This window comes from Cottoperca gobio, chromosome 23 (genome assembly GCF_900634415.1).
Source record: "Cottoperca gobio chromosome 23, fCotGob3.1, whole genome shotgun sequence".
In the NCBI taxonomy this organism is placed as follows: domain Eukaryota; kingdom Metazoa; phylum Chordata; class Actinopteri; order Perciformes; family Bovichtidae; genus Cottoperca; species Cottoperca gobio.
The window spans coordinates 10410351-10435935 of NC_041377.1; the positions used below are offsets into that span (position 1 = coordinate 10410351).

The 25585-nt window shown below is 42.5% G+C and overlaps 4 protein-coding genes across 14 annotated transcripts in view; 2 read left to right on the forward strand and 2 right to left on the reverse strand.

Annotated features, from left to right (window-relative positions):
* Window positions 1–742: 742 nt before the first annotated feature.
* On the forward strand, window positions 743–7036 carry slc5a8 (solute carrier family 5 member 8). The gene is made up of 17 exons (XM_029462375.1): window positions 743–1137; window positions 1547–1666; window positions 1886–1951; window positions 2040–2091; window positions 2205–2272; window positions 2367–2405; window positions 2510–2625; window positions 3009–3149; window positions 3357–3486; window positions 3689–3777; window positions 3871–3980; window positions 4059–4126; window positions 4216–4302; window positions 4659–4873; window positions 4971–5074; window positions 5163–5251; window positions 5340–7036. Exons 1-17 carry the CDS (start codon window positions 904–906, stop codon window positions 5457–5459), a joined length of 1848 nt encoding a protein of 615 aa, XP_029318235.1. The 5' UTR covers window positions 743–903; the 3' UTR covers window positions 5460–7036.
* Window positions 6347–8066, reverse strand: lyrm5a (LYR motif containing 5a). Of its 3 annotated transcripts, none has more exons than XM_029462379.1 (4): window positions 7931–8066; window positions 7607–7680; window positions 7326–7516; window positions 6347–6401 (listed from the first exon to the last, which is right to left on the reverse strand). In XM_029462379.1, exons 2-4 carry the CDS (start codon window positions 7649–7651, stop codon window positions 6350–6352), a joined length of 288 nt encoding a protein of 95 aa, XP_029318239.1. In that variant the 5' UTR covers window positions 7652–7680; window positions 7931–8066; the 3' UTR covers window positions 6347–6349. The 3 variants fall into 3 exon arrangements, with proteins under 3 accessions (XP_029318239.1, XP_029318240.1, XP_029318241.1); XM_029462380.1 differs by lacking the exon at window positions 6347–6401 and adding an exon at window positions 6811–6994; XM_029462381.1 differs by lacking the exon at window positions 6347–6401 and having other exon boundaries at window positions 6811–7516.
* On the forward strand, window positions 8019–15673 carry dnai7 (dynein axonemal intermediate chain 7). Its single transcript, XM_029462374.1, is given in 17 exon segments — window positions 8019–8146; window positions 8697–8772; window positions 9020–9108; window positions 9284–9388; window positions 10445–10582; window positions 10693–10827; window positions 11023–11126; window positions 11280–11438; window positions 11562–11712; window positions 11789–11879; window positions 12253–12422; window positions 12504–12663; window positions 14168–14382; window positions 14473–14631; window positions 14778–14891; window positions 14993–15193; window positions 15195–15673. Coding segments are annotated over 17 exon segments (2199 nt in total). The 5' UTR covers window positions 8019–8089; the 3' UTR covers window positions 15270–15673.
* lrmp (lymphoid-restricted membrane protein) overlaps window positions 15373–25585 on the reverse strand; it is a 28496-nt gene continuing 18283 nt past the window's right edge. For 2 of the 9 annotated variants that reach the window (XM_029462364.1, XM_029462365.1), the window contains 16 exons: window positions 24086–24132; window positions 23804–23892; window positions 23491–23660; window positions 22573–22657; window positions 22381–22435; window positions 22282–22309; window positions 21508–21648; window positions 20932–21066; window positions 20677–20824; window positions 20368–20408; window positions 20198–20269; window positions 19730–19788; window positions 19392–19490; window positions 18300–18428; window positions 16751–16905; window positions 15373–16392 (listed from right to left, as the gene is read on the reverse strand). In XM_029462364.1, the coding sequence (XP_029318224.1) occupies window positions 16250–16392; window positions 16751–16905; window positions 18300–18428; window positions 19392–19490; window positions 19730–19788; window positions 20198–20269; window positions 20368–20408; window positions 20677–20824; window positions 20932–21066; window positions 21508–21648; window positions 22282–22309; window positions 22381–22435; window positions 22573–22657; window positions 23491–23660; window positions 23804–23892; window positions 24086–24132 (1596 nt within the window). In that variant the 3' untranslated portion in view covers window positions 15373–16249. Of the gene's footprint in view, window positions 16393–16750; window positions 16906–17425; window positions 17453–18299; window positions 18429–19391; window positions 19491–19729; window positions 19789–20197; window positions 20270–20367; window positions 20409–20676; window positions 20825–20931; window positions 21067–21507; window positions 21649–22281; window positions 22310–22380; window positions 22436–22572; window positions 22658–23490; window positions 23661–23803; window positions 23893–24085; window positions 24133–25585 lie in introns of all 9 variants that reach the window. The other 7 variants (XM_029462366.1, XM_029462369.1, XM_029462367.1 and 4 more) reach the window with 7 other exon arrangements.

Genomic DNA, 25585 nt, shown 5'->3' on the forward strand with positions numbered 1-25585 from the left:
ACTTCACAAACCTTTTCTCTCATTCACTAAATTATTGATAAACCACAGTTTACTCAACTGCTGGCTCCCCTCTGCCTGTTTGCAATAATTCTGTTCCTTATCAGTGCCTACTGCACACATTTCAGAAGCAGTAAATAACACATAGTACAAGGGAGCATTGTGCAAGATAGTTAAAAATACAAATGCACGGAAAGAGTAACAAATAAACTTTGGTCAGTTAGTAGAAACTGTGTGCAGCAGTGATGAGAGACTCCTGCTTGTTTCTGCTGTTCTTTCTTTTATTTATTTCAATTTTTTTATATATTTTATGTCGTCTAGAATCGAAACACCTGTAAACAGTGTTTGTAAGTGTAAAGGTTAGTGTAAAAAGAGTGAATACTGCTGGGACACTGAACGACAGGGACACAGAGTGGGAGCTGATATCAGAAATATGCAGGGAGTGTTTGTAGGACATGAACAACTTTGAATTAAGATGCAAATTAGATATACAACACAGCTTATCACATACTGTAATACATACACGTCCTTGTTGCAGTCTGAGAATGATGTGGCTCTGCTGCTCCTCGCCTGTTGACTCCACATGTACCTCCATGAAACTCTCTCTCTCTCTCGCTCCCTCTCTCTCTCTCTCTCTCTCTCTCTCTCTCTCTCTCTCTCTCTCTCTCTCTCTCTCTCTCTCTCTCTCTCACACACACACACACACACACACACAAACACACATATATAAAAGGTTTCTATCCGTGGTCCTGCTCTCAGCTCAGTGTTGAGTGAGAGGGTGATGTATCAGGACGTCCAGTCATCCATAGAGGATCTGTTTTTCCCCTCTGAGTGCAAAGCACATGGGACAGTTTCAGTAACTTTCTTAAAAGTTTTATTTCTAGTTTAGTTCTGACATCCAGCAGAATGTCGGGGGACTCTGTGCTCGTCGGCTCCTTTGTGGCCGCGGACTATTTGGTGTTTGCTCTCATGCTCCTTGTGTCCGCTGCCGTCGGGGTCTACTACGCCTGGGCGGACAGGGGCCAGCAAAGCTCGGGGGACTTCCTAATGGGGGGCCGAAGACTGACGGCCCTGCCCGTGTCCCTGTCCCTGACCGCCAGCTTCATGTCAGCCATCACAGTGCTGTCCAACCCAGCCGAGGTAAGGTGTCAGCAGATTTCCAAGGGACGAGTTCAACAACCGTCTTTCCCGAGAATTCATTTTGTGTCTAGTTCAGTCTGCAGGATTTATTCTTTTAATGCAAGAAAACTTTCTCAGGGCAGATTCCCTGACTCAAGTGAATCAGAGACACAACAGTAGAGAGAATGAGACATTGCATCAGTTTTAAGTGTTAATTTGATACTTCTTTATTGTATTTCTTTGGTTGAACACATAGTAAAAATGTAGAAATGTGGCAGGATGTTTGAACTCATGAGCTGTTATCACCCGTGTAATTATATAGGGAATTAATGAATACACAATTGCAAATTGTGCATAGAACAAAATAAGATTTCTAAAACAACTTTGCCAAATCATAGAAAACATACTAACTCCTACCGTCCCTCTGCAGGTGTACCGCTACGGAGCCAATATTGGATTTTATGGTCTCTCCTATATAGTGACGATGGTGGTCACATCCGAGGTCTTTCTGCCAGTGTTTTACAGGCTGGACATCACCAGCACGTATGAGGTGTGTGAGCGTCTGTGTGGCTTTTCTATTCTGCTCTATTCAAAAAGTCATGAAATATGTGACATGTTTGGTTTTCCTGTGAAATGAGTCATTACTGTTGTATTGGTCAATTCATGATAATACGGTGTTTAAAATATCAATAATGTGCAATTTGTCTTTCCGATACTGACCTTCATATTATTGTCTGCTCTTTTGTGCCTGTGTCCTGCCTCTGCTAAGTACCTGGAGCTGCGCTTCAGCAGAGCAACCCGTCTGCTGGGGACTTCACTCTTCATTGTTCAGACAGTGAGTAAGAAGACAGGGCTTTGACCGCTGAGGGTGAAACAGCAAATCTGACACCCGAGCGTCATTTGTGTCTCTATTATTTCATCAGATCATCTACACTGGAATCGTCATTTATGCCCCAGCTCTTGCTTTAAACCAAGGTATGTTGTTATTAGTCCACAGCGGTCAGATATGAAAACATTCCTGCATGAGGGCACTTAAGGCTGCTTGGCTTTGCTCACTTGAGTTAGTCAGAACTTCCCTCTCTCTGCAGTCACTGGGATGGATCTGTGGGGTGCAGTTGTTTCCACAGGTGTGGTCTGTACCTTTTACTGCACCATGGTATGTCATTAAATCTGCTTTAACTGCAAATTAAAATGTAATGAACTTTTTTCGTGGCAAGTGTTGACATCTCACCTGATCTGCATCGTTACAGGGCGGCCTGAAGGCCGTGGTGTGGACAGACGTGTTTCAGGTAGGCCAACAATTTGGCTCATGTTTTGCATTAATGCATTACACGTATCATTGTTATACATGAACAATATTTAAAGTGCAACAAATTAAAATGCTCCCCTCCAGCTTGGTGTCATGCTTGCAGGCTTCCTGTCTGTCATCGTCAGGTCTGTGGTCGTGCAAGGGGGAGTCCTCCCCATCATCTCAGATTCACAACAAGGAGGGAGACTCAACTTTTGGGAGTGAGTGTGCGTCAGAATATTAAATTGAATAGCTGTTGAACGGTGGGAAGAGATGAAACACTGAACAGAAGAGGTACAGCATGGCTGCATGTTGATACACCGTGACACATTCTTAATCTTTCAAAAGCTTTATCTCAAACTGTGCCCTAAATCAGAGACGGCATCCACAAGCACACCTTAACAGGTTGCATGAATGAATTTGACAAAATGTACCGACAAACGACCGCTCAATGGTTTAATAGAGCGCTCAGGCAATCTGCATCAACCTCTGAAGTACGTAGTTGTCACCTGACCTGGTAAATGTTTGTCGGAGGGGACTACTGAACAATTTCTGACATTATTAAAAAGCTTTTAACTTCAAACTTCCTTGTCTGTTTCACTAGCTTTGACACGAACCCTCTGAGGAGACACACGTTTTGGACCATAACTGTTGGAGGAGCATTTGTGTGGATCAGTATCTATGGGATCAACCAGGCCCAGGTTCAGAGATACATCTCCTGCAAGAGCATCACTCATGCCAGACTGTGAGTCCTGTTTTACCGGGAGAGACATTTACAGAGACACGTGACGTATACATATTGGCTCCTTTGATTGTCTTTTATATTTTTCATATTTCTGTGGAAACCAATGTAAACTTCAAGCGTGCCACTGCTCAGTCACCAAGCACGCAGGGATTAGTGCACTGTAGGAGAGACAAAGGAAGGTTTGCTCCTGATTCTTCCTTTTTCCAGATCTCTGTACATCAACCTGCTGGGCCTGTGTTTCATCCTGCTGTGCTCAGTGTTTGCAGGGATGTGTCTCTTCTCAGTCTATAAGAACTGTGACCCATGGACCGCCGGACGCGTCTCTGCTCCGGATCAGGTACGAGCTGACAGCTATCAGTAACGTTTTAATTCCAGGGCTTTTACTTGTAATGGAGTATTTCTACTTTTACTTAAAGGATCTGAATACCCCTCTTCCACCCCTGTATATATGTATATACTGTACATGTGTGTATGAATCTATTCATGCATTGTGAGACTCCAGCTCTGATGCCATATGTTAAATCTGTGTATCTCTGTAGTTGATGCCATATTTGGTGATGGACATCCTGGGAGACTATCCTGGCCTTCCTGGCCTGTTTGTTGCAGCTGCATATAGTGGATCTCTCAGGTAATAAGCTCATTATTTGTATCCGTATACGTAAGGAATTTGTCCGACGGTTCTTCTTTGACTGTGAGTGATTTTGGTGTTGTATCCACCCAGCACAGTGTCCTCCAGCATCAATGCACTGGCTGCAGTGACAGTCGAGGATCTGATCAAACCGTACACGAACCTGTCTGAGAAACATCTGTCCTGGATCTCTAAAGGGCTGAGTGAGTGGTCCTCATGTACAGTGTTTCAGCTGAATGAGTTGTCGGTCAGATTCTTCCCTAATGTTGTCCCTGTTGCAGGCATCATGTACGGGCTTTTATGCATTGGAATGGCTGGACTGGCTTCACTCATGGGAGGCATCTTACAGGTGGATCTGTTTGTAGGCTTTAGCAGGTGACTCCGTCTGGGGGTTAGGTTTTATTATAACAACTTACTGACATGTGCTTCTTTATACAGGCAGCCATCAGTATATTTGGCATCATTGGAGGTCCTCTACTTGGCATGTTTACGTTGGGCATCCTCTGTCCATTTGCCAACTCCAAAGTAAGTCTTCAAGTGTCGTTTTTTGTTGTTATTGTGATTCCAATAAGAGAGAGACGTTAATCCAATAAATCAATCGGATTAAAAACATTTTTTTAGTTTTACTCCTGGGATAATAATTGACCCTATAAATTCTAGGGCTGTAAGTAAATATTGATACACTAAAATAACACAATCCTGTGTTTTGTGACACTGTATCAATTCTCAAAAACACTGTATTGATTTTTAATTAATAGTTTACATGCAAAGATTGGAGCAGACTGTGGCTCAGACTGAACAAAGGTAGTGCTCTGATGTTGGCAGTTTCAGGGAATATACCTGCTTATTTTCATATTTTCAGTGATTAAAATGTCTTTTAGGGAGCTTTGTCAGGTCTTGTGTCAGGGTTGGTTATGTCTCTGTGGGTGGGCATCGGAGCCCAGATATACCCTCCCCCTCCTGAGATGAGCAGACCTCTGTCACTGACCACAGAAGGCTGTAACTTCACCTCCGGCAGCCTCAACTGGACCTCCACTGCTCTGCCAACACACCTAGCCTCCATCACCACAGCACCAGTACACAATACCGATGACAAGTAAGTGTGTAACTGGCTGGTGTTATTGGTTGGATATTGTTTGCCATATGTAGTGTTCTCAGATGAGTTAAGGGTACACTATGTTCTCCCCCTCCAGGCCTGTGCTTGCTGATAACTGGTACTCTCTGTCCTACCTTTACTTCAGTCCTATCGGAACCATCGTAGCTATCAGTGTGGGGCTGTTAGTCAGCCTGTTTACAGGTAAACAACATATTTGGTTGCATAAATTGCATTTTTCAGAATAAAGTACTGTTGATGTGATCTGTTGTGCTCTTAACATACATTTCAGGAGGCTGGAAGCTGAAGGTGGAATCGAGGCTTACATTAATGAAAGAAGACACAACTCTTTATCACATATTCAAGTTTTTTAAAGACCGTGTAAGTGCTGCAGCAGTGGAAGAATATTAAATGCTGTCGACTAATAACAGCTGCTGACTTTCTGCTTTGTGCTCTTTCTTTTTTCGAGGTCACGACACGAACAGGAAAACTTGACCTGACGAGGGACAGAGAGATGAAGGTTGGCAACAGTAATCCTGCGTTCTGTGACGTTGAGCTGGACTTAACAAAAAACAGCATTCCCTCATGAAGTACAAATAATGTTTTTGACATTGTTTGTCTAATACAATTACAGAAAGAAATGGTGTGACTTTCTACAATTTGTTACAATTTAAAATAGAGCTGCTTTTAATATTAATTTGTGCAACAACACAGAACAGAAATGATTCTATTCCAGTGTGTGGTTTTTAAAATGTCTTAAATGACTAAACATATAGTTATTTTCTAGATAATTGTTACCTAATGTGTGTTTGTGTGAGCATAATAAAAGAAATACGTGGAAGGGTTGCCTTTCACCAGAATGCCAGTAGACTCTGTGGTAGGACACTGTGTGATGTTTGCCGTCTGCTACAGAAGGACTTCCTAACAAGGGGTCACATTCTGACACACTCTGCCGCTCTCTCTGTCCCTGAGCGTCAGCGACTCGTCAGCTAGTGCTGGCCAACCCGACCGAGGTAAGGTTACAGCAGATAAGCTTCATGCAGAAATAATCTCTTTCTGACAGGCCATTTATTTCTGATCCAGGGCCTGCTGAATGATGCTTTCTTTAAACAAGAACGTTTATCAAGCCTCCTGAGACGAGCCAGCATGTCACTGAGAGCTTTAACTTCCCCACCACAGACAGTTTGGCTCCAATCAGAGCCGCAGGACAGAAAAGTGACAAAAGCCCTGCATTGCTTTACTCCCCTGCTCCATGGCTTGGTACTCATTAGTGAAATGGTACTGTGTGAAGGTATGACCTTAAGATGACCTAGGTGTTCATTGTGGGGGAAAGGAGTCAGCTGTTAAGGAGGAAGTGGGGCTGCCTGAACTAATTAAAGCCAGTTTTGTTCTTAACTAGTTGCAGCAGAACTCTTTCCCTTACCCCTTTCTTGACCCCCCATGTGTCACCTGGAGTGTATAAAGATGAGGCCACACCTTTCACACAGCATCATTGCTTGACAGACATTTGTGCTGTATGCTCTGATCCTTTCTGCAGAAAGATATTGTGACAGCAAGAAACCATTTAAGTATAAATCAATTGGAACATAACATACAAAATCGTATCAAAACTGTAAAATATAATGCAGGCAAAGTCAGGAATTGAGTTCAGTTTAAACAAGTTTCTTTTCTGCTTTTTTTAGAACGTTTTGAAATTTCTACCATTATTGAAACATTCTGAGTTAATAAATTCTGTTTTATTTGACCTCTTTATGAAATTTCCAAAGTATCTAGTATGTCAGAATTTCTAATATTTCAGTTTGTGGGAATTGTGGGAGATTTCTAAATCAATATGTTTGACAGATCTTGTGACAACTTCTTGATACAAGACAACAAATATATTTCTGGTAGAATCTCATACAAGCAATGAGTCAAAGGAGTTAAATTGTTGAATACTGCTGTGATTTTATAATATTTATTTATGACACACTGTTTTAAAATACTGATTGTTTTCTATCTAATAGTACATTGGTACATAGTCATGTACATTCACTCTTCAAGAAGTTTGACCATGTATTTACAAATATATACACTGAAAATACAATGTACAACATGCTTCAGTCAGTCTGATACCTTGGCTTCCAGCTGTTTTGAAAAGGAAAACCTATGATATTAACATATATACAGTATTTATGGTTAAAACACTTTTCTTTATGGTACAACTTGAGTATAAAAAATACAAAGCGCATTCTGTAATAGCTTCATTATAATCACGTTCTGGCACTTACATCCGTTTCCCTTGTGAAGCAAGCGTAGTTTATTTCTCTATATAAAAAGGCAACTGTTGTTATTTTTGTGTGTAAATGTCAAGAGGTGTGTATGGAGAAATAACATTGTTCCATAATAATATAAATTAAATATGACCACATTGATAGGTGCTGTCTATAAGTCTAATTATTTTTCTGGTTCGTAATACCTCTTCTTCATGGCTCGATATTTCCTGAGAAAATACAGAGCCTCCAGCTCCTTGATGACAAAGTCTCCCCGAGCCACGAGCTTTTGAATCTTTTCAGGATCCTCCACGTCCTTGTTTTTCATGAAAGCTGACTTCAGGCGCCCTCTGAAATAAGCTGCTCCCTGGGGGTATTCACGGCCAAGATACAGCAGCTATTAGAGGAAGACAGACACGTTACAAACACGTGCAGCACAGGCCACAACCTGAACGTATATAGGTGTTTGTGTCACTGACTCACTTACAGTTTTGTAAAGCTTTATAACCTGACCCCTTAAAGGGTTGGCCATGTCAGAGGTGAGGTGGCCGGTCACAGCTCCTGAAACGAGAATAATACGAAAGATATTGTTTGATAACTGATATGACATTACCAACAGAGACATATATGAGTGAAAGAAGACAGACAAACTATATAAACGAAATATAAAAGAGTTGCGACAACTAACGTTAATCATGCGACTCTGGAATGAGCTAGCTAACGTTACAGGTAGTTTGCTAGTTAGCATTTAACAAATGTTACATTTATCACAGACTCTACGAACTGTATTAAACAGTGCATTCATATGTACCCGTGTTCTTCAGTTGGGTGGGGGTGTTTACTCAAGCAATACGATAATGAAGAGATGTCTCCTTTTCTTTGTCCTTCCTATGACTACCGTGTATAGCTCGGATGTAGAAACAGTCGTAAGTCGTTTCGTTATGTCGCAAATCAAAACAGATAACCACGCATGCGTAAACGTTTCTATGGTTACCTGGACGCTGTAGAGCTTTTTAATTTCAGTATGGTGAGTTTTTACAACTTTTTTCGATTACATTGCCCCTGTTTGGCCTAACTTTGTCATGTTCAAATTGTTTAAACCAAACTAATCATCTTTTTGTTACAGCACCTAGAAAATAAGGCTAAAGACAACCTACTAACTTATAGGATAGTAAAGACACTGCGTAGCTTTCAAGTTAGCGTTAGCAAGAAGAACTTTTAATTTTCTCTTTTATTCCTTAATTTTCTTACCGATTTCCCTTGTGCCTTGAGTTCATGTTTTATACCTTCTCTTACTTTCCTCTATGTGTTCTCCTATGAATGATAGCCACCCAAGAAAATAAAGGTATGAGCAAAAGTCAGTCAGCACATTTAGAAATGTACGTTAATCTAATAACCATACAGCAGGTATGTAGTTGAAGTATGCAGCCAGGCATTGAGTACACCGTCCTACTCTTACAGTACAGTAACTGTGTGACCCACCTGTTTTATACAGTCTATGGTATCCACCCTATGATGTTCTACATAATGTTCCCTTTTCCAACACACTGATTTGTAATGTTTTGCTGGTTATCAAGTCAAAAGGTAAGTTGACCAAGGCCCAGAAGGCGAAGCAGCAGCAAGAGGAGGAGGAGAGGAGGCTGCGTGAGGAAGGTAATCCCAACCCCAGTATATGTCTCTATTAATCTAAACTGGGCAAAACGTGGTACTTGTTGGAAGCACTGACATTCAGGTGAATAGTATGAGGCATTAAAATCTGCAAGACACTGAAGAAAAGTGATCTGTTTGATCATTTATGTTGTGCTTCTACCAAGCACTGTTATGGAATAAAATAGATTCCTGCAGCTTTAGGATATGTGTTAAGATACTGTCTGCATACACATTATGTTTTGCTTTATAGAGGAAGCACAGCTGCAAGCAGAGAAAGAGGAGCAGGAGAGGTTGGAAAGAGAGAGGAAGGACAAAGAGCTAGAAAGGCTTGAGTTAAAGGTAAACTGTACCATGTGTGATGTACATTATTATCTGATTCTTTTTCCTTGTGAGGATGAATTCAGTTTCAAACAAACAGCTGAGTAAAGAACAGGTCTTTAAACACTAGGATAGACAACTTTTTATGGAAATACTCATACTGCTTGTTGTGATCATGGCTGTCTTCGGCTGTTAGGACCTCGAGCGCAGAGAAGTTGAGCTGAACGAACTCCGCCATCTGCTGGAGGAGAATCATACTGCAGTAACCAAATGGAAAACAGATGCTGTGGAGAAAGCCAAGGTGTGTGTTCCTGTCTGTGTGAGACTCATACCTGTCAACCCTCCCGTTTTTCCCGGGATTATCCCGTATTTTTAACCTTTCAAAAATAAAAATAGGCCTAATTTAAAAAAGTGTACAGTGGTAAAGTGGCCTCCGATAGAGCAGGTGGCAGTATTATGTTTAACATGAGCTGAAAAACGTTATCCGCCAGTAAACACACAGAAGAAGAAAACAGGAACAATAACACAGAAGAAGACGAACGATGAGAGTCACAGTGAACAGGAGATAGATGGAGACGCAGTTGTACCTGCCAAAAAAGTTAAAACTTTATGCAAGTAACCAAATGAGAGGAGACCTTCACTTATTTAATAAAAAGCAGAGTCGGGCAAACTCGTGCTTTTTGTAAAGTGTGCATTCAGATGTTAGCATCGCACACGGCGGAAAAAGCGATGTTCACCAGCATAAACAATCGTCCAAGCACAAGCGTCAACATCGCCCAAGAGGCACAAAACATCCACTGTCAATGACTTCATGTGTGACAAGAACTGTTTTGGAGGTAGACCAAGTGACCAAAGCTGAGGGAAAGATGTCGATGCTTTGCGCCAAAAATAATGTAGCCTTCAGCTTCTGCGATGATTTCAGTTGCAGTGTAGCGGACATGTTTCCCGACTCTGACATCGCAAGGGGGAAACAAAAGCTACACAATCATCAAATAAATTGATAATAACTCATCAAACATGTATTTCCTGAATGTATATACCCGTCCCTTATGTGTTTACGTTTACATTGGTGGCTTAGAGCTGTTAAGATATGGGCGGAGTCCGGCAAAACAATTTCCCTTATTTTGAAATTCCAATATTGACAGGTATGGTGAGACTATCTGACACATGTATTGTTGCCAACGATGCAATAACACTTTTATGATCCATACACCAGCAGGCAAAAACAAAACCATAATATTGATACAAAAATAACAATCCGTTTGTTCCTTTCCTGACTGAATAAATATAAAAATAATTTACTCAATAAAGATTTCTCCAGGCTGATATTAACACACATGATGATGTTTGTGTCCAGTGGGAGAGATACCTGCATTGTGACGGCACCCCAGACCCTGCGGTGCAGCAGGAGGTCAACACATATATCAGCTTATGGAGAGATGACCCAGAGGTCAACGTCACACTCGTTCTCAAACAATGCAACATCGCTCTACAGGTCTGTAGATGTGTGTGTCATGCAAATTAAATTAAAATCAACACCATTACTATTGTGCTCCCGCCTAAAACAAGCTAATTTAAGAACCACATTAACGTTGTCCCTTCCAGCTGGTGGAGGAGCTGGAGGGTCTGCTCAGAGATGTTACAGATCCACAAGAGGGCCACAAGTACCAGGAGGGGCTCATACATTTGCAGGAGCTAATTCACAGTAAACATCACCTCACCACTGAGGAGATCCTCAAGGTACAAGAATCATAGTTGTACTTGCACATTGTGATGCACTTATACTAACGGTGCTCTATAATAAAGGATTTATTCGTTTTCATGGGTTGATTTTTAGTACTTTCGCGAGGTCCAAGGCATGATGTGCGAACACTGCGTGTGATGGCCCGTTGTGACCGTTCCTGTTTGTTGTGTTGTGTGTCTCCCGGATCATAGAGGGCCAGTGTGAACAGCAACACTGAGACAGGCAACATGCAGACTGTGGTCCAGGATGACAACATTACACTGTGTCTCTGGTGTAACCTCAATACGAAATCAAGGTTTGTGGAGGAAGCTGCTACAGATGGATTATCTGGGTTAAATGTGACAATAAAAGAAGATTTTTTGTTACCTTGAATGTTAAACTCTTACTAGGTGTCCATCACAGGTCACAACACGATATTTGGTACATATTTAAGTATCTGTCCATTCAGGTTTGAAGGTTTGATCTTTGAAGAGACAGGCCTTGGCTTTGAGCTTCCCAAACAGCTGGCTGTGAGCAATATTGCTGTCCGGATCCTCCACACACGTTATGACCATCTGTCCTTGCTGGCCAGAATGGCTCACCTGAGAATAAACACACCCAGCTACAGGTACCTGATAGTGCTCTTACCACTGCTAATACTACACATACCTTTACAGTAATACTAATGCTGGTTATACCACCCATGTTCTCTTTGCTCTGTTCTTGTCTTTCCTCATCTGTTTGGTCCCAGGTCTCTTGCAGGCGGTGAGGAGGTTCCAGCAGACATAGATGTACCGGAGCAGGGGGAGACAAAACGAGAGGGCGAGGTGATGGAAGAGAACGAGGTGCAGCAGAGAGTGGACGGGGAGGTGCAGTCCATCCAAGGCTTTGAAGGGAGGAAAGTAAGATAGAGAATACTGATCAGGATTACTAGATTCAATGTGATGTTTGTATTCTCATTCTGTTTGTTTCTGACAGAGTGTAGCCAGCCTACAGTCGGGGAGAGACAGTGTCCAGCCTGCAGAAGGCAGAGGGAGCCAGATACAGACACAGATGGAGGCACTCGGTGGTGAGATGCACAGCCCAACACTTCCTGACACTCGCATGTAAACAAAAGAGCCACAACGTTTTTCAGGCCAAGGACCCCCAAACTGGTGTAGCGTGGTGCAGGGACCCCCTACTGTATATATTTGCCGCCCTTCGCGAAGTACAGTGGAGGAGGGAATGTGAATGGCAAAGAAAAAAAAATGTTGTAAAAAAAAAAAGAAAACTTTCATTTTTTTAAAATTGCTTTATCTACAAACAATTTTGTGACCCCCCTGCAGGGGGTCCGCGGAGGTAACCAATAATTGTTGTAAAAATAGATGGATGGAAAAATAGGAGTTATATCTTTTTTGTAATTTTTGCAACAGAGGAATGAACTTTTCTCTCTCTCTCTTCAGCTGAGGGGGAATTGACTTCTTCCCTCGTGCAGCTGACAGTGATGGACCCCGGTGAGAGTGTCCAGGTGGTGGACTTAAAGCAGTACACTCCTCTGGGCGGGGTCTTCTACTATGACGTGTTTCACCTCCCGCCACAAGCCCACCAGGTCAATGGCTGGGAAATTAGACAGGTAAATAGAAAAGGGTTGCAGTGCTTGCTGCCTAGGTCAGGCCCAGCAGCTAAAGTTGACGTTGCCTCCATGTTGTTGTAGCTGTTGGACAAAGGGCTGCAGGTGTTCCCCTACCCCATGGAGAAGTCTAACTTTGATGACAACGAAGTTCTTACCTGCTCTCTTGTTGGTGTGTCTGTGACACTGCCCGAATCTGTCGTCTTCTTGGAAACTCCCCAAGTGGCTCGCTGGGATACTGCAGGTGTGTCAGGCAGCAACGCACGCTACATACAGTGTATATATATCTACATACAGCAGTTGCGGGCCGTGCATTTCACACCTAGGCCTTCAGTGATGTCCTACACAGTCCTACCTGAATTATTCCACCTCTTAATACCATCATTATGACGCCATGGCTCTAGAAACTATACATTTAGACAGAAACGCAGTATAACCGGGCGTTGCATCACCCTAACAACAGAGTTATATTAATATTTACGAAACATTTAGTTGTAAATAGCAGGCATTCCCAGCAGTACAATGTGCAGTGCCTCTTGGAGGCTGTGAGCCGGGGGATACCGCTCCTAGTTAGTGATTTGAAAGTGGCGGACAAACCCTTTTCCCAGCTGTGATAGGCTCGCTAGCGTCGGGGTTGGCCGTTCTCTTCTCACAATGTCTATCTTTTCTTGAAAAGTTCGTCTTGAAAATGGCGTTGTAATTATATCTGCGACCAAATCGATCTCTTCTCCTCCTTCAGCCATTGTGGGTTGAAATAAAACCAGCTTGTAGAAATCTACACAAATTAGCTCGTTCAAAGTTTGCTAGCTCTGCATAGCTCATGCCTCTCAATAGTGCGTATCCAATCAAAAGACGTGCACGTGCGGACGTTATCGTACGCCTGCTAGCTGGCCCCGATGTCACCAACTCGAAATCTGATTGGTTAACACCACAGTTTGTTTCCGTTCACTTTAAGCGACAGGCGCCCGCACTGTTGATTCTGAAGGCCTCAGGGCAGATTTCTTGGACCCTGGCAACACATTAAGGCTGAAATATGATTGGATAAAAGCTCTAACATAAAGGCCAGCCCTCCAAATCTCAATCTGAGGCTGGAAGCAGCGCAACCAAGAGGAAAGCTATGAAATGAAGAGAATAGACTATGGGGAATCATTTAATACATATTTGTGGAAAAAATATATCAAAATTAAATGTATATTCTGATGATGTTTAGGCCAACAGAGAGACGGCCCACCACTGACATACAGTATACATATATATCTACATACAGTAAATATATATATATATATATATATATATATATATATATATATATATACATACAGTATATATCTACATATATGCAATTGAGGCGTTATATTATTAAATATGTGCTCATTTACATACATTTCTGGAACAGAAATCTCAACATTGGATAAAGCTTTAATTTTGTTGACATATTAGTCAAAGGAATCATTTGTTATATAAATCAGGCTCTGAATGATATATGAAGCAACCCCTCTTCAGACAACATATAAAATATAAATCAGAGTCTGAGAAAACAGCCCGCTAACTTTGGTCTACACAATCTACAAAAGGTGTATTTTGGATGTTTTCTTTCCACTAGTGTGAAAGAGTTAAAGACATGTTATGGAAGCAAAGTTAGCCCAAACTCTCAAAATTGACAAGAGCGAGAAAAACAACAATGTTTTTGCCTGTAGTGTCTCGCAATAAAAAGGTCATGAATATTAAAATATATTTTTTTCATCCAGTGAAGCAATGGAGGATGGACGGCATCATTGACATGTCTTATGATGAGGCAGAGTCCAAAATCTCATTCAAGATGGACTCCTTCCAGGCCTTTGTGCTGATGCAGGACACATATGCCAACCTTCCCTTCCTGAGCTGGGAGCTCAGGCCGTTGGGCCAAGACTCGGCTCTCTTCACCGTCAACGGGGCACTCAGCGAGCTCAGTGTCAGGATTCAGGTGAGAGACTGGAGCGTCTGTACGTCAAGAACAGAAGGAGGAATCAGGAGATGCAGCCTGATGGTTTTAATGTGTCTTTTTGTCTAACAGGGTAATCAGTGTATGCTGCAGTCAGAACAAGAGAGAGGTCTCTCTCACCTCACAGGGAAGTGGATGAGTGGCCCCGCCCTGCAGAGAGCCATGCTCAACGCAGGCGTCAACATCTTTGTGAACGAGTACACGGACAAATACGTCAGCAGCTGCGGCAAGGTCTGCATCTTTCACAGCAGAACAAGAGACAAGATTTGAGTCAGCTTTAGCTTCATTTGTCATCACAACTCTGTTGTAAACACATATCAGTGTAAAAGTGACAGGAAGTGGGAGATGACGGGTTATCTGGTTTCTCTCCTGCTCAGGATCCACTTACAGAACATGCTGCCTACGAACAGATGGCCCTCTTCGCCTCTGCCTGCGCTTTCTCGTGGAGCAAGTGGAATGCTAAATGTGGAGCAGAGCATCTAATCATGCAGGTATTCTCCCTCTCTCGCTCACACACAGATGCAGCATCATTTAGCATCCAAACCCATACCCCTCCCCCACCAAACTGCACTTCTTCCCTCTCGTCTGCCAGGTGTGTGAGCACCTCGGCTCTGACCCGGTGCCTAAGAGCTCGTGGAGTCTCTACCTGCTGGGCGCTCAGAGGAGTCAGAAGCTGGAAATAACAGAGAAGAGTGAGGCTTTCTCTCCGGACCTATATCCCGGCAGTGAGTTTCACTCGACCTTTATCCACATGCTCCAGGACAACATGAGCACTGATGGCAGAGCCAGGGCCCAGAGAATCCAACTATCTGTTCATCGACACAGTACAGAGCCTGCTCTGTGCCACCAGACCGCTGATGTATTCGTAAACTGTGTGAACCTTATAAACCTTATAAAAACAAATTAAAGACATTTTAGAATACCTGAATTTGAAATGTACATCTGGATGCACATAAGAACACACATCTTCTATTGTAGAATTTGCTACTTTATTTGTGCAAAGTTTCACACATCTTTGGAACATACAAAAGAATATGAAGTTGAAAACGGTGACAAACACAGCAAGAACTTAAGAGGAAAATAAAATAAAAACCTTTGGTGTAAAGACTAACAATGTAGAATTATAACTTAACAAAAATAAACAGATATTCACATATCCCCACTCAAAACTAACAAACTCATAAATATAGATTTCAAACACTTAAAAACACTTAAACTGAAAGTGTTATTACCAGTGCTTAGACTTAAAGGTTATAAAATGTCCTCTTCAAAATTCCATTAAAAAAAGGTGGGCAGTCCACAGTTTCCTCAAGTGCATGAAATGTGTTTATAAAGCCATGAGGCACGAGCCATCGTCCATGATGTTTGTCAATGGAAAACTGCACAGCGCCCAGTGTATGACTTGGTGGATTCAGTGCCGTCATTGTGATGAAGTTGTGACATGATTGGTCAACGTTGTTCCAGCTCTGATGACTGATGGAGCCTGATTGGACAGATGGTGAAGGGTCCGGGTAGAAGGTTGCCAGCATCAGACAGAATGTTGATCAGCCCACTGTAAGAGATTAGTTTCCACCACCTGTAACTGCTTCTTCTCTTAAAACACAGACACAAGCACACACACAAACACTAACTAATTGAGCAAACGTGATGTGATGCATAAAATCCTCCAGAGGGTTAACTATCCCGAGGCCTGCGCTGTCGATGAGTCTTGTTTTAGGAAGTTTTCGGCACCAGTAAACATCCCAACAGCCTCCGTGCTCAGGTGTGGTACACCGTACTACATTACCACCCCAGTGCCCAGATAATTTCTGCAGAGGGCAGTAACACCATCCACCCCGGGTCTCGGGGGCTAGACAGGGGGCTGTCCGTTATGCCGGAGCCCTGTGTAGGGCCACAGCAGCTGCTGGATGGTCATCCAGGAGTCTCCGGTCCCCACAGGGGCTGCATCCACCGCTGGCTGCATCACCAGGCTGGCTAGCAGAGCAAGGAGACCTGCAGGTGAACCATGAATATTTACACAGAATGAGACGCAGCCATCACTCGTGCTGCACTGGGAAAAGTCCATGAAAGCTGCTTTTACATTCTACATTGTAGAACAGACTGAATTAATGATTTTAAAACCTATGAAGGATTTTTCATAATTTGTTTACAAAAGAAAGAGCAAACTCAAAATTTTAAAAAACAGTGAACTCCTGTGTTTGAGCAATGCACGTGGAAATTCATAAGAGAAATAGTTCAAATGTGAAATCAGCAATTTGTTAAGAGTTCAATCAGTATAGAGTGAGTCGTTTAATTCTAAGGTTTGTCAATCCAAGTCATCTTGGATAAGTACTACAAAAAAGCAATGTACCTGCTAGCACCACCACCATCGCCAACCAAAGCCAGAGACCCCGGCCACCTCTGGCTACAGCTGCAGCGGCGGCCGCCCGGGAAGAGGTCAGGCTGTGGGACAGAGACTGGGCCACTCCTGGGTCTGTGGACGTAGGGCTGGTGGAAGGGCTCGGACTGGAGGTGGGCAAAGAATAAAATGTTACCACATGGATAGAAAATGAGACATAAGATAATACAAAATATTCCAAGATAAAGCAAAAGATTGATAAAGTTACCAAAAATGACTCGCAGGGAAGTCGCCACAGAACACGTTTTAGTAAAAACAGAAATCATTTTTGGTAACTAATTCAAAAGGATAGCTGCAGCTTGGTGCAATCTAAAGTTGGCTTTTACCACCCGTCTCAAACTGTGTCAAAGATGCAGAACCATTCCCATCATCAGCATAATGAAGAAGCCATCAGCAGCACAGTTAATAGCGGTTGGCATGGAGGTGGATGCTAAGGCAAAGGCAGTTTTGGCCTGGAGCTGCTTCACATCACTTCACAGTCATTAAGAGTCTGTGTGTCAGTGTGAGGCTGTTAATGGCCTTTGATTGGCACTCCTATATAAACACAGGCCCTTTGCATGCATTTATTGTTGTTTTTGGCCAGAGACAAAATCCACAAGCACAAGACTCTCCTCCGTTCACACTTACAGCATTACAAACAGCTCATCCTGACTCCTGAGCAATGTGGAGGGAGGAGAAGAGGAAAGGACAGTTCAGAACAGCACATGATCCGCTTACACAAAACACTTAGTTGCCCCACAAAAATAAAAAGTGATAGTTTGCACACGTTATTGTTAAAGCGGCTGAACATGTTAGTAGAAGACGAGTAAAGAAGAGTTAGTCATCAGTTAGATGCACACTGCAAATCAGAACTTGAGATCCATGCATGAAGCTTTTAAAAATCACTGTTCACACGGACATACACTGATCTCAAGACGAAATCCTTCATTTCTGGCCCGTCCAGTAAACTCTGTTAACATGATTAAAAGCGGCTGAGCCCCTGGAGCAAGAAGAAGCTAGTCCAGCTCAGACCCAAGTAATGGAAGAGTTTCATCACTTAGGAGGTTCTATATACGCACATGTAACTTTAATCTTGTTTGTAACACAAGTGATAATCTTAGCTACTATTAATTACATAATATTTAACCAAAAAGAGACGTAATTATGTTAAAATAAACCGAAGTAGTTAGCATTAGCATTAGCAGTGAAAAGCTACAGGGCGCCATCATCAGACCAACTTTGACAGAAGATTTTAATCCGTCACAAGGGGACATAAAATAAAAACACTTAGGTATTTTTGTTTTATATCCATCTTTGATGACAAACATCTTTTCTGTGGTGTTGCATTTAATAGATCACGTCACAGATGATTTTGAATCCAAGAAAACTTTCAGTTTGCAGCTACTGGAACCTCCAAACAGCTAAGTGATGAACTCTTCCACTTTGCAGCTAGCCTCTTAGGTTTTTTGGAGCAGAAAGTGGTGCTGCAGTTGGCTAGTGGTGGGTATTTGGTCGGACTAACGTCTTGAGGGGCAGAATGAGGGAGGTGAGTTTGCTTCCCAGCTCACTGAGACTGGACCTCCTCCTCTCTGCCACCGGCTCCTTCTTCTGCTCGTCCTCCAACTGGCAGTCTGAGTTATCGTAGGCCGTCCTGTGGGCACGCGTGGGTCAGGCATTCACAAACACACGGCTCAGTTGCACATTTAAATACAAGCATGGCTACATAACCACACCGATTCTGTATGTGCACATGCACATACGCAGCCAACAATTAATTGCCGATTAACATTCTCCTGCTGTACACCAAGATATGATTGTAGAGAACCCTGCAATAAAACAATGCATGCTCAGCAATTCAACTCACATGCTCCAAGATTATATCATGAGCCCACAAAGCAATCTTTTCAGATATTTGGAGAGCATTAAAACGGCTTCATTTGTCCTCGTAGCTTCAATTTGGTCTCAACGTGTCAAATAGAGAAATTTCCACTCTTCTCATCCAAACATTTGAAAGTTACATGATGCCAATAAAAAATCCAGTCTGTGACTTTACATCTTACACAAAAAGAAAAAAATGTGGTAGATTTTGAAAAGTATTAAAAAAAAACACTTCCCATGCGAGGCAGGACCAGATGCATAAAAGATGGCTGCTGTGTTTCAGTCTTTCCTTCATCATCATTCAACATCATTACTGCCTACGTGTCACTGCAGTTACAGATTAATGCAATTAAAATGGTTGTCTTTTAAAGTTTCAAGTTTGTTATTTTTTTTTCTTCTTCCGTATCAGTGCTGCATTATGTTACACTGCTTTTTGTCAATCATTTAAAACTCCCAAAAAACGTTGTTGTTAAATGCATTTCTTTTTGTTAGTGGGAAGACGATTGTTAGAAAGGACAAGAGTTTCATTCTGTAAACCTTTCATTATAAAAAACATTTAAAAATACTCCCATATAACATCCACTGTAAAGCGATTTGGCGAAATGTAAACTTGACCACAACAAACGTAAATGGACTGAAAGATTTTAGTCCTTGTTGGACAAGCCGCCATCTTTATGCATCTGGGGCCACTGTGAGAAACTTCCAGCGGGGTAACCTTCTTCTTAGCATGTCTTACCCCTTCATCAAGAGAGAGGGTTCTTCAGTGTCAACCCAGGCCGCAGAGCTAACAAATCGCTTAAGTGGGGGGCGCGCAGTGCTCTTCCCTCCCACATTCCTGGAAACCATTGTTATCACATACGGGCATCACAACAACAACAACAACCCTCATGTCACCGTACAGCAAGTGGCTTCAGAGCCGCAGTCAGGAGCTTCCTGCTCACCACAAACAATGCTGCTGTGTTTTAAATAACAGAGTAAGTCAAACCCTTCATATGCAGATGATATCTTGTTTAGTTTCACTTTACATATTACAATCCAGGCTAATTCAACCCACACATCAACACAAACACCTACCATGGGGATCGCCTGGTCAGTCTCTCCGCCTCAGCCTCGGAGCAGTCTTGTGTTTTGGACTGTGGTGTGAAAACAGTTTCAATCATGATTCATCTCAACAAAAAGGCTCCTTTGGCCAACCTGAAGCATAACAAACATTTTCAAACCATACTAACATCCTGTCCTACGTACAGTGACGAGACTTTACATTTGGAGTTCAACGATGATCGGACAATTGTCATGCTTTCACCTGCACTGCCTGTAGCAACAAAACTATGACAAACATAACTTAATTACATAGTTTGAAACTAATTATGGAGGGATTAATATGTTTAGAAAATATACTTTGGACACTTTTGGGATCACTTCCTAAACTTCAGGGTGGCAGCCTTCTAGTGAAGCATGCTTTGGATAAACTGTAATGTATTACGAGTGCAAAAAGCTCGCTGGCGATACTAAAGGGCACGCTACGTGATCTGAAAGCCTCACCATGTCAAATTGCATGTTGCCTGCACCACCAGAGCGGGGGATCCCTGCTATGCTGACCCGCCGGGTGGATGACTGTTGTGGGGGGGGGGGAAGGAACTACTTTATAAAAACACACAAACATCACTAACTTCATGAATGATGAGATCATGTGTAACCTAACAGCAGCTGACCTTGTAGTACTGCGTTGTTTGCTTCTTGCCACGGAAATCATCTGGAAAGAGAAACAGTCCAGTTATCTTGTATACACAGTGTGTGTCATCACGGAGCAAACTGTTTACCCCAACTGTATATACATGCATTCACTACAGTTGGATCATATGGGTGTGTCACTACATTGAGATAGATGTTCAACACTAATCACATCTACAGTACAGAAAAATCTATTTCTCATTTTAATGCATCTCTAAAAGTCTTTCTGCCACAACAATTCATTCGTCTATTTCTAGAAGAAAACTGTGGGAGAAATCTGCATGTGTTACCTCGCTCCGTCTGCGATCCAAACGACCTCTCGTTCTGCATGAGCGCCTCTCTCAGCTCCAGCAGCTCGGCGTGCTCCTTGGTGTACATCCTCCTCAGGTTCTCCACATGTTGGATCATCACCTCCACAGCCTTACCGATACGACTCTCCTGACAGTCCCACACACAAGGCTCCGTTAGAAATCAGAATCAACATCACCAGACGGTACGCTTTGTTTGTTGTTGGCACAGGAATAAAACTGGTACGACAAAAAAACCTGGTGAATAGCTCCGAGCATCTCGGAGCGACTGGACACTCTGGTCATGGACTGGATGAGGATGTCCAGGTTCTTCTGGAGCCTCTGGATGATCTCCATGGACTGAGTGTCGTCCTCACACAGAGGAGTCAGAGCCTGGGAGGAGAGAACAGAGGAGAGCGTTCACAAGAGGCATGATTATTCTATTGGTCCTTCTCTTCCTCCATGACTACACCTGACAGGATTATTATTATATATGATTATTGATCCGGGATTATTGTCCACATTTGTGTATCTTTACAACTTGAAGGCAGCAGAACAAGATACATTTCCTCTACTGTATTGTGATGCATGCAAGATTCATGCAGCCATAAATTACTGCAAAATATAATCACTACAAACGGTTGCTATCAAGTGAACGCATCTCCGTCAGTGTGCATCAAATCAGTCTTTACTACACTTACACAGCAAGTAGCCACACGTGCACAACATCACCACAACTATTCAGTCGGTAATCACAAGACTAAGAATGTAAATAAAATTACACTTGGCTGGGAAGTCTCACACACACACACACACACACACACACACACACACCTGCAGTAAGCCCTGGCAGCTGGATATCTCCCTGCGGACATTCTCCTCAGCCAGGTCACGTGACCTCTCCTCCAGCCGGAGTCTCTTCTCCAGGGTGAACATGTCACACTTAAAACCTAATGCCAGACGCTGGAAGTCGGCCTGAAAACATGAGAAACACACTTTACTTCTTTTGTTTGTTTCACTCACTGCTGGACACGTTCTGTATGTGACATTTTATTCTGCCAATCACAGACGAGGTGACTATTTCTAACATTTCCTTGATGTTTGATCAAAGACGGCATTATTGTGCAGAATAGTCACAACAGATAAATCATGAAACTCAAGCACTTCCCTGTAGAAAACCCACATCAGTGAGACTCACATCCGTGAGACTCACATCAGTGCATTAACACAGTGATGCATTCACTTTCTGGAAGTCGTTTTGTATGTTTTCTTGTATTACGTTTTGTCTTTTCCATCCAGGACCACTTTGGAAAAAAGAGCTTTCAAATGCTTCTCTCTGGGATTTCTGTCATGAAACTCTTAAGTTGTTTTGATTTTAAATGTCTAATAATAATCAAATGTGTATGGTTATTGTATGAGTTGAAGACATTTAAGACTGACAAATGGCTGTGTAAGCAAATTATGACCCAACTTTGTATTCAAAACAAGAATCTACTGAGGAAAAGTTAGAGAAACATGATACAGACTCATATGTGGCTATTAAAAGTTCCCACAAAACAGTGTTAAAGGATAAAACAAAATGTCTCAAAGATCTAATGATATACGTACCTCGATCTCCTTGTTGTTAGGCGACAGGCTGCAGGTAAAGAGACAAGTCTTGTTACATGTACACACAAGTTGTGTCACTTTGATCATTTGCTCTCTTACCTGTTCTTCTTCGCTGTGGCGGTGCCACCGCTCTCTGAAATCAGTGACATCTCAGCTTGAGAGGGAAAAGATAAGCAGGTGAATCATAGCATGACAAACACCTGATCAAATTGTGCCATCAACATTTAAATGGACAAGCACATGCAATATTATACATGACATCTAGTGCACAATGAATATATTTACACATACGTTCCTTGTCGGGGGCCACGCTGGTCTCACTTTGCTCCTCCTGAACCTTGTGCTCCTCGATGACCTCCATACTTCGTGAGCGCTCCTGCAGTGTCGGGACACACATTACTGCCTCGCTCTGCTCACTCTCACCCTCCTGACTTCCTTTTAACTTAGAGCCCTCCTTACTCATGTTGACCTTGACATCCACGTTGACTACATTCACTAGCTCCCTCCATACACGCCCTTCAACACTTTTTACATAATAAAGGTGAAATGTGAAGATTCAAAGCAGCAGGCTCTGTTGTGGGCTCTGGATTCTGAGTGAGCTGATCCTGAGTGGAGCTAAAAGGAAACTATGCGCTCTCCCCCTCCCTCCCTCCCTCCCTCCCACACACACACACACACACACACACACACACACACACACACACATCTGGAAAGACAGCATTTCTGTTCAGGTCAGGATACTTCTTGCATTCTCATCACTGACAAGGAAATTTAATCTTATTACACCCACATCCAGAAAAGAAGAGATAGAAAACGTCATGAATAAAAATAATGCATTATGAAGAAAATAGAAAATGGAACCAAAATTAACGCGCACATTTGTAAACCTCCATCTTTGTTATGCATTAGGAGGCTAATTTTACAAAGTGACCGAAAAACACTTTTATAATTTATTGTTTGTATAACAAACCAGCTTCTACAAACTATGTTCTGAAATCCATGTAGTGTCTGCTAGTATATCATTATTATTATTATGATAAAACTAAATCTTTAGAAAATTGTGACCGTTACCTTCTATAAAAACTACATTATAATGACCCTGATTTACACGAGCAGTGATCAAGTCCAACAGCAGTCAGACAAATGACTTTAAACTTGTTCTGTGCAACTACTAAGTTGAGCAGAAAGTGGCAGTAAAGTGGGTCTTACCAGCTCCCTCTTATTTTTGCCACAGAGGGGGAGGGAGTCTTGTTTGGCTGCACAATCCTCCGATTGGCTGGGATCAGAGGTCACGCTGGCATGTGTGACGGACGATCCTGAGTGAGGAGAGCTGCTGTCAGAGAAGGTGTTCGCTCCACTGATGGTGAGCCGGTCTGTCCCTGGAAAGAAGGAAAGTGCTGGTGTGTGGGTGGTCAAAGTTACACAGATGTAAGAAGGCGTAAACAAAACGGTCAGCTTAGAAATATCAAGTTCTCTCTTCATATCACACACACACACACACACTTTCAGTTTTTCTTCCTACCTTCCATGCTGGCAGCTACTGTTGGCACCTCGGCTGTACCGTCCTGCATGCTCTCCTCCTCTTCAACCAACACAGGAAGCAGACACGAGCTGAAACACACACACACACACACACACACACACACACACTGTGTAAATTGTGCATTTGCAAAGAAACAAAACCTTAAAAATGCAGAGGAAAAGTTCTCCCTTAACATAAACCACTAAAATCTTCACGAGTAATTGCTGCCGGCGGATAATGACGCAGAGTGCAAACCCTGCAAGTTCAAAAGGAGTCACTCACCTGTCCTCCGCTGCGGGTCGGTCTACAGACTGGTCCAGGCTCAGGCTCTGAGATGGACAAAAGTAAAAAGTACAAGGGGGTGAGAAAAAGACAGGTGGCCTTTCAGCACATTACAAGAAATGGTCAATGATTACAAGACACTCACATACATGTAGCGTACCTGTCCCATGTTAGTCAAGCGATATCTGAGCTCTACAGTGTGTCCAACACAAAGATTGGACTGATTTCTTATATAATGTGTTGCTTCATGGAGAGCCCTGCAGCGCCGCGAGAGTGTGTGTGTGTGTGTGTGTGTGTATATGTGTGTGTGTGTGTGTGCGTGTGTATGAGAGAGACGGGAGCTCAGAGAACACGTTAACACTGGCACAGTGCTGAGTAGTGGAGGCGGACTGTGTGCATTCACAGTCGTGGGAACACACACACACACAAAATGGAGCAAGGTGAGCACTCAGAGCAATGCAATGGGATATTGTGTAATGAGTGTGCATCCGTTTAGACACAGCTCAAAATAAAAGCTGTGAAGCTCAATAAAAAGCCTGCTGCTCCGTCATCGCAGGATTATTAACTTACTCAACACGTTGTTTATTCATTCGATTTAACCATCTTCTTGTAGTTGTCTTCCAAATGTTGAAATCATCCATCATCCAAAATGCAGTTTCTCTTTGCTTAAGGCCCTGTCACACATATCCGTATGACAGAAAATATCGGCAATAGGTTGATATAAATTAAGGGTAAGTTGTGATCGTTTGAAGGACGCAGACGACACGCCGAACACGCCAGACATATGGCCCTGTCACACAGTTCCTTATGACAGAAACATGCCGGCGTATATGAAAAGTAGCTCAGAATTACGTCCAACTTTTCCACAGCGGTGTTGTAGCTGACGTATACATAACGAATACATAACAAATTATGAAACGTATGTCCAACATTGATAGCGTATCACTTACTTATTTAAAACGTATCAGAGCCTCTGGCCAAGGAGCTGGAAAAGTGCCATTTGGTTCACGTCATGCTGATGCTCGAGAACGGCTAACATGCTGAATGCTAGCTGTATTGTAGAAACACGTTTAATAAGTTACTCCGTCGTCAGGCATAATCTTAACATAGGGTAGGAATAGGTTATCCACTCGGTATCAATACATTGGCTGTAGGGTTCACCGTCAGCCGACGTAGCCTATATCTAACGTTCCTCTAACGTATTCACGTAGGTATTGACGTACTATATTTACGTAGGTATGTATTCACATATGTCTAACATAACATAACTTATGTGTAACGTCTGCATATCTTATGAAGCACACGTCGGGTACGTCCGGTCATTTTGAACATGCTCAAAACATCTGCGTTCAACAACGCACCCCAGCGTAACACCGCCTGCTCTTAACGAATACTACTTATACCTTATATCAACGTAAACCAGCGTGTTGCCGATATTTTGTATACGCCATATTTTTGTATATCTTATGTATTCGTCTGATACATTTTGTATAAGTAAGT

Bases quoted from the DNA above. Each gene is read 5' to 3' on its own strand.
- slc5a8 (XM_029462375.1), top strand. From the start codon at position 904: ATGTCGGGGGACTCTGTGCTCGTCGGCTCCTTTGTGGCCGCGGACTAT. The intron at 1,952-2,039 runs GTGAGTAAGAAG...TTATTTCATCAG, and splicing joins CACTCTTCATTGTTCAGACA to ATCATCTACACTGGAATCGT. The intron at 2,626-3,008 runs GTGAGTGTGCGT...CTGTTTCACTAG, and splicing joins GGGAGACTCAACTTTTGGGA to CTTTGACACGAACCCTCTGA.
- lyrm5a (XM_029462379.1), bottom strand. From the start codon at position 7,651: ATGGCCAACCCTTTAAGGGGTCAGGTTATAAAGCTTTACAAAACT. The intron at 7,517-7,606 runs GTAAGTGAGTCA...TTCCTCTAATAG, and splicing joins TTATAAAGCTTTACAAAACT to CTGCTGTATCTTGGCCGTGA. The intron at 6,402-7,325 runs GTATTACGAACC...ATCTTTCTGCAG, and splicing joins TATCGAGCCATGAAGAAGAG to AAAGGATCAGAGCATACAGC.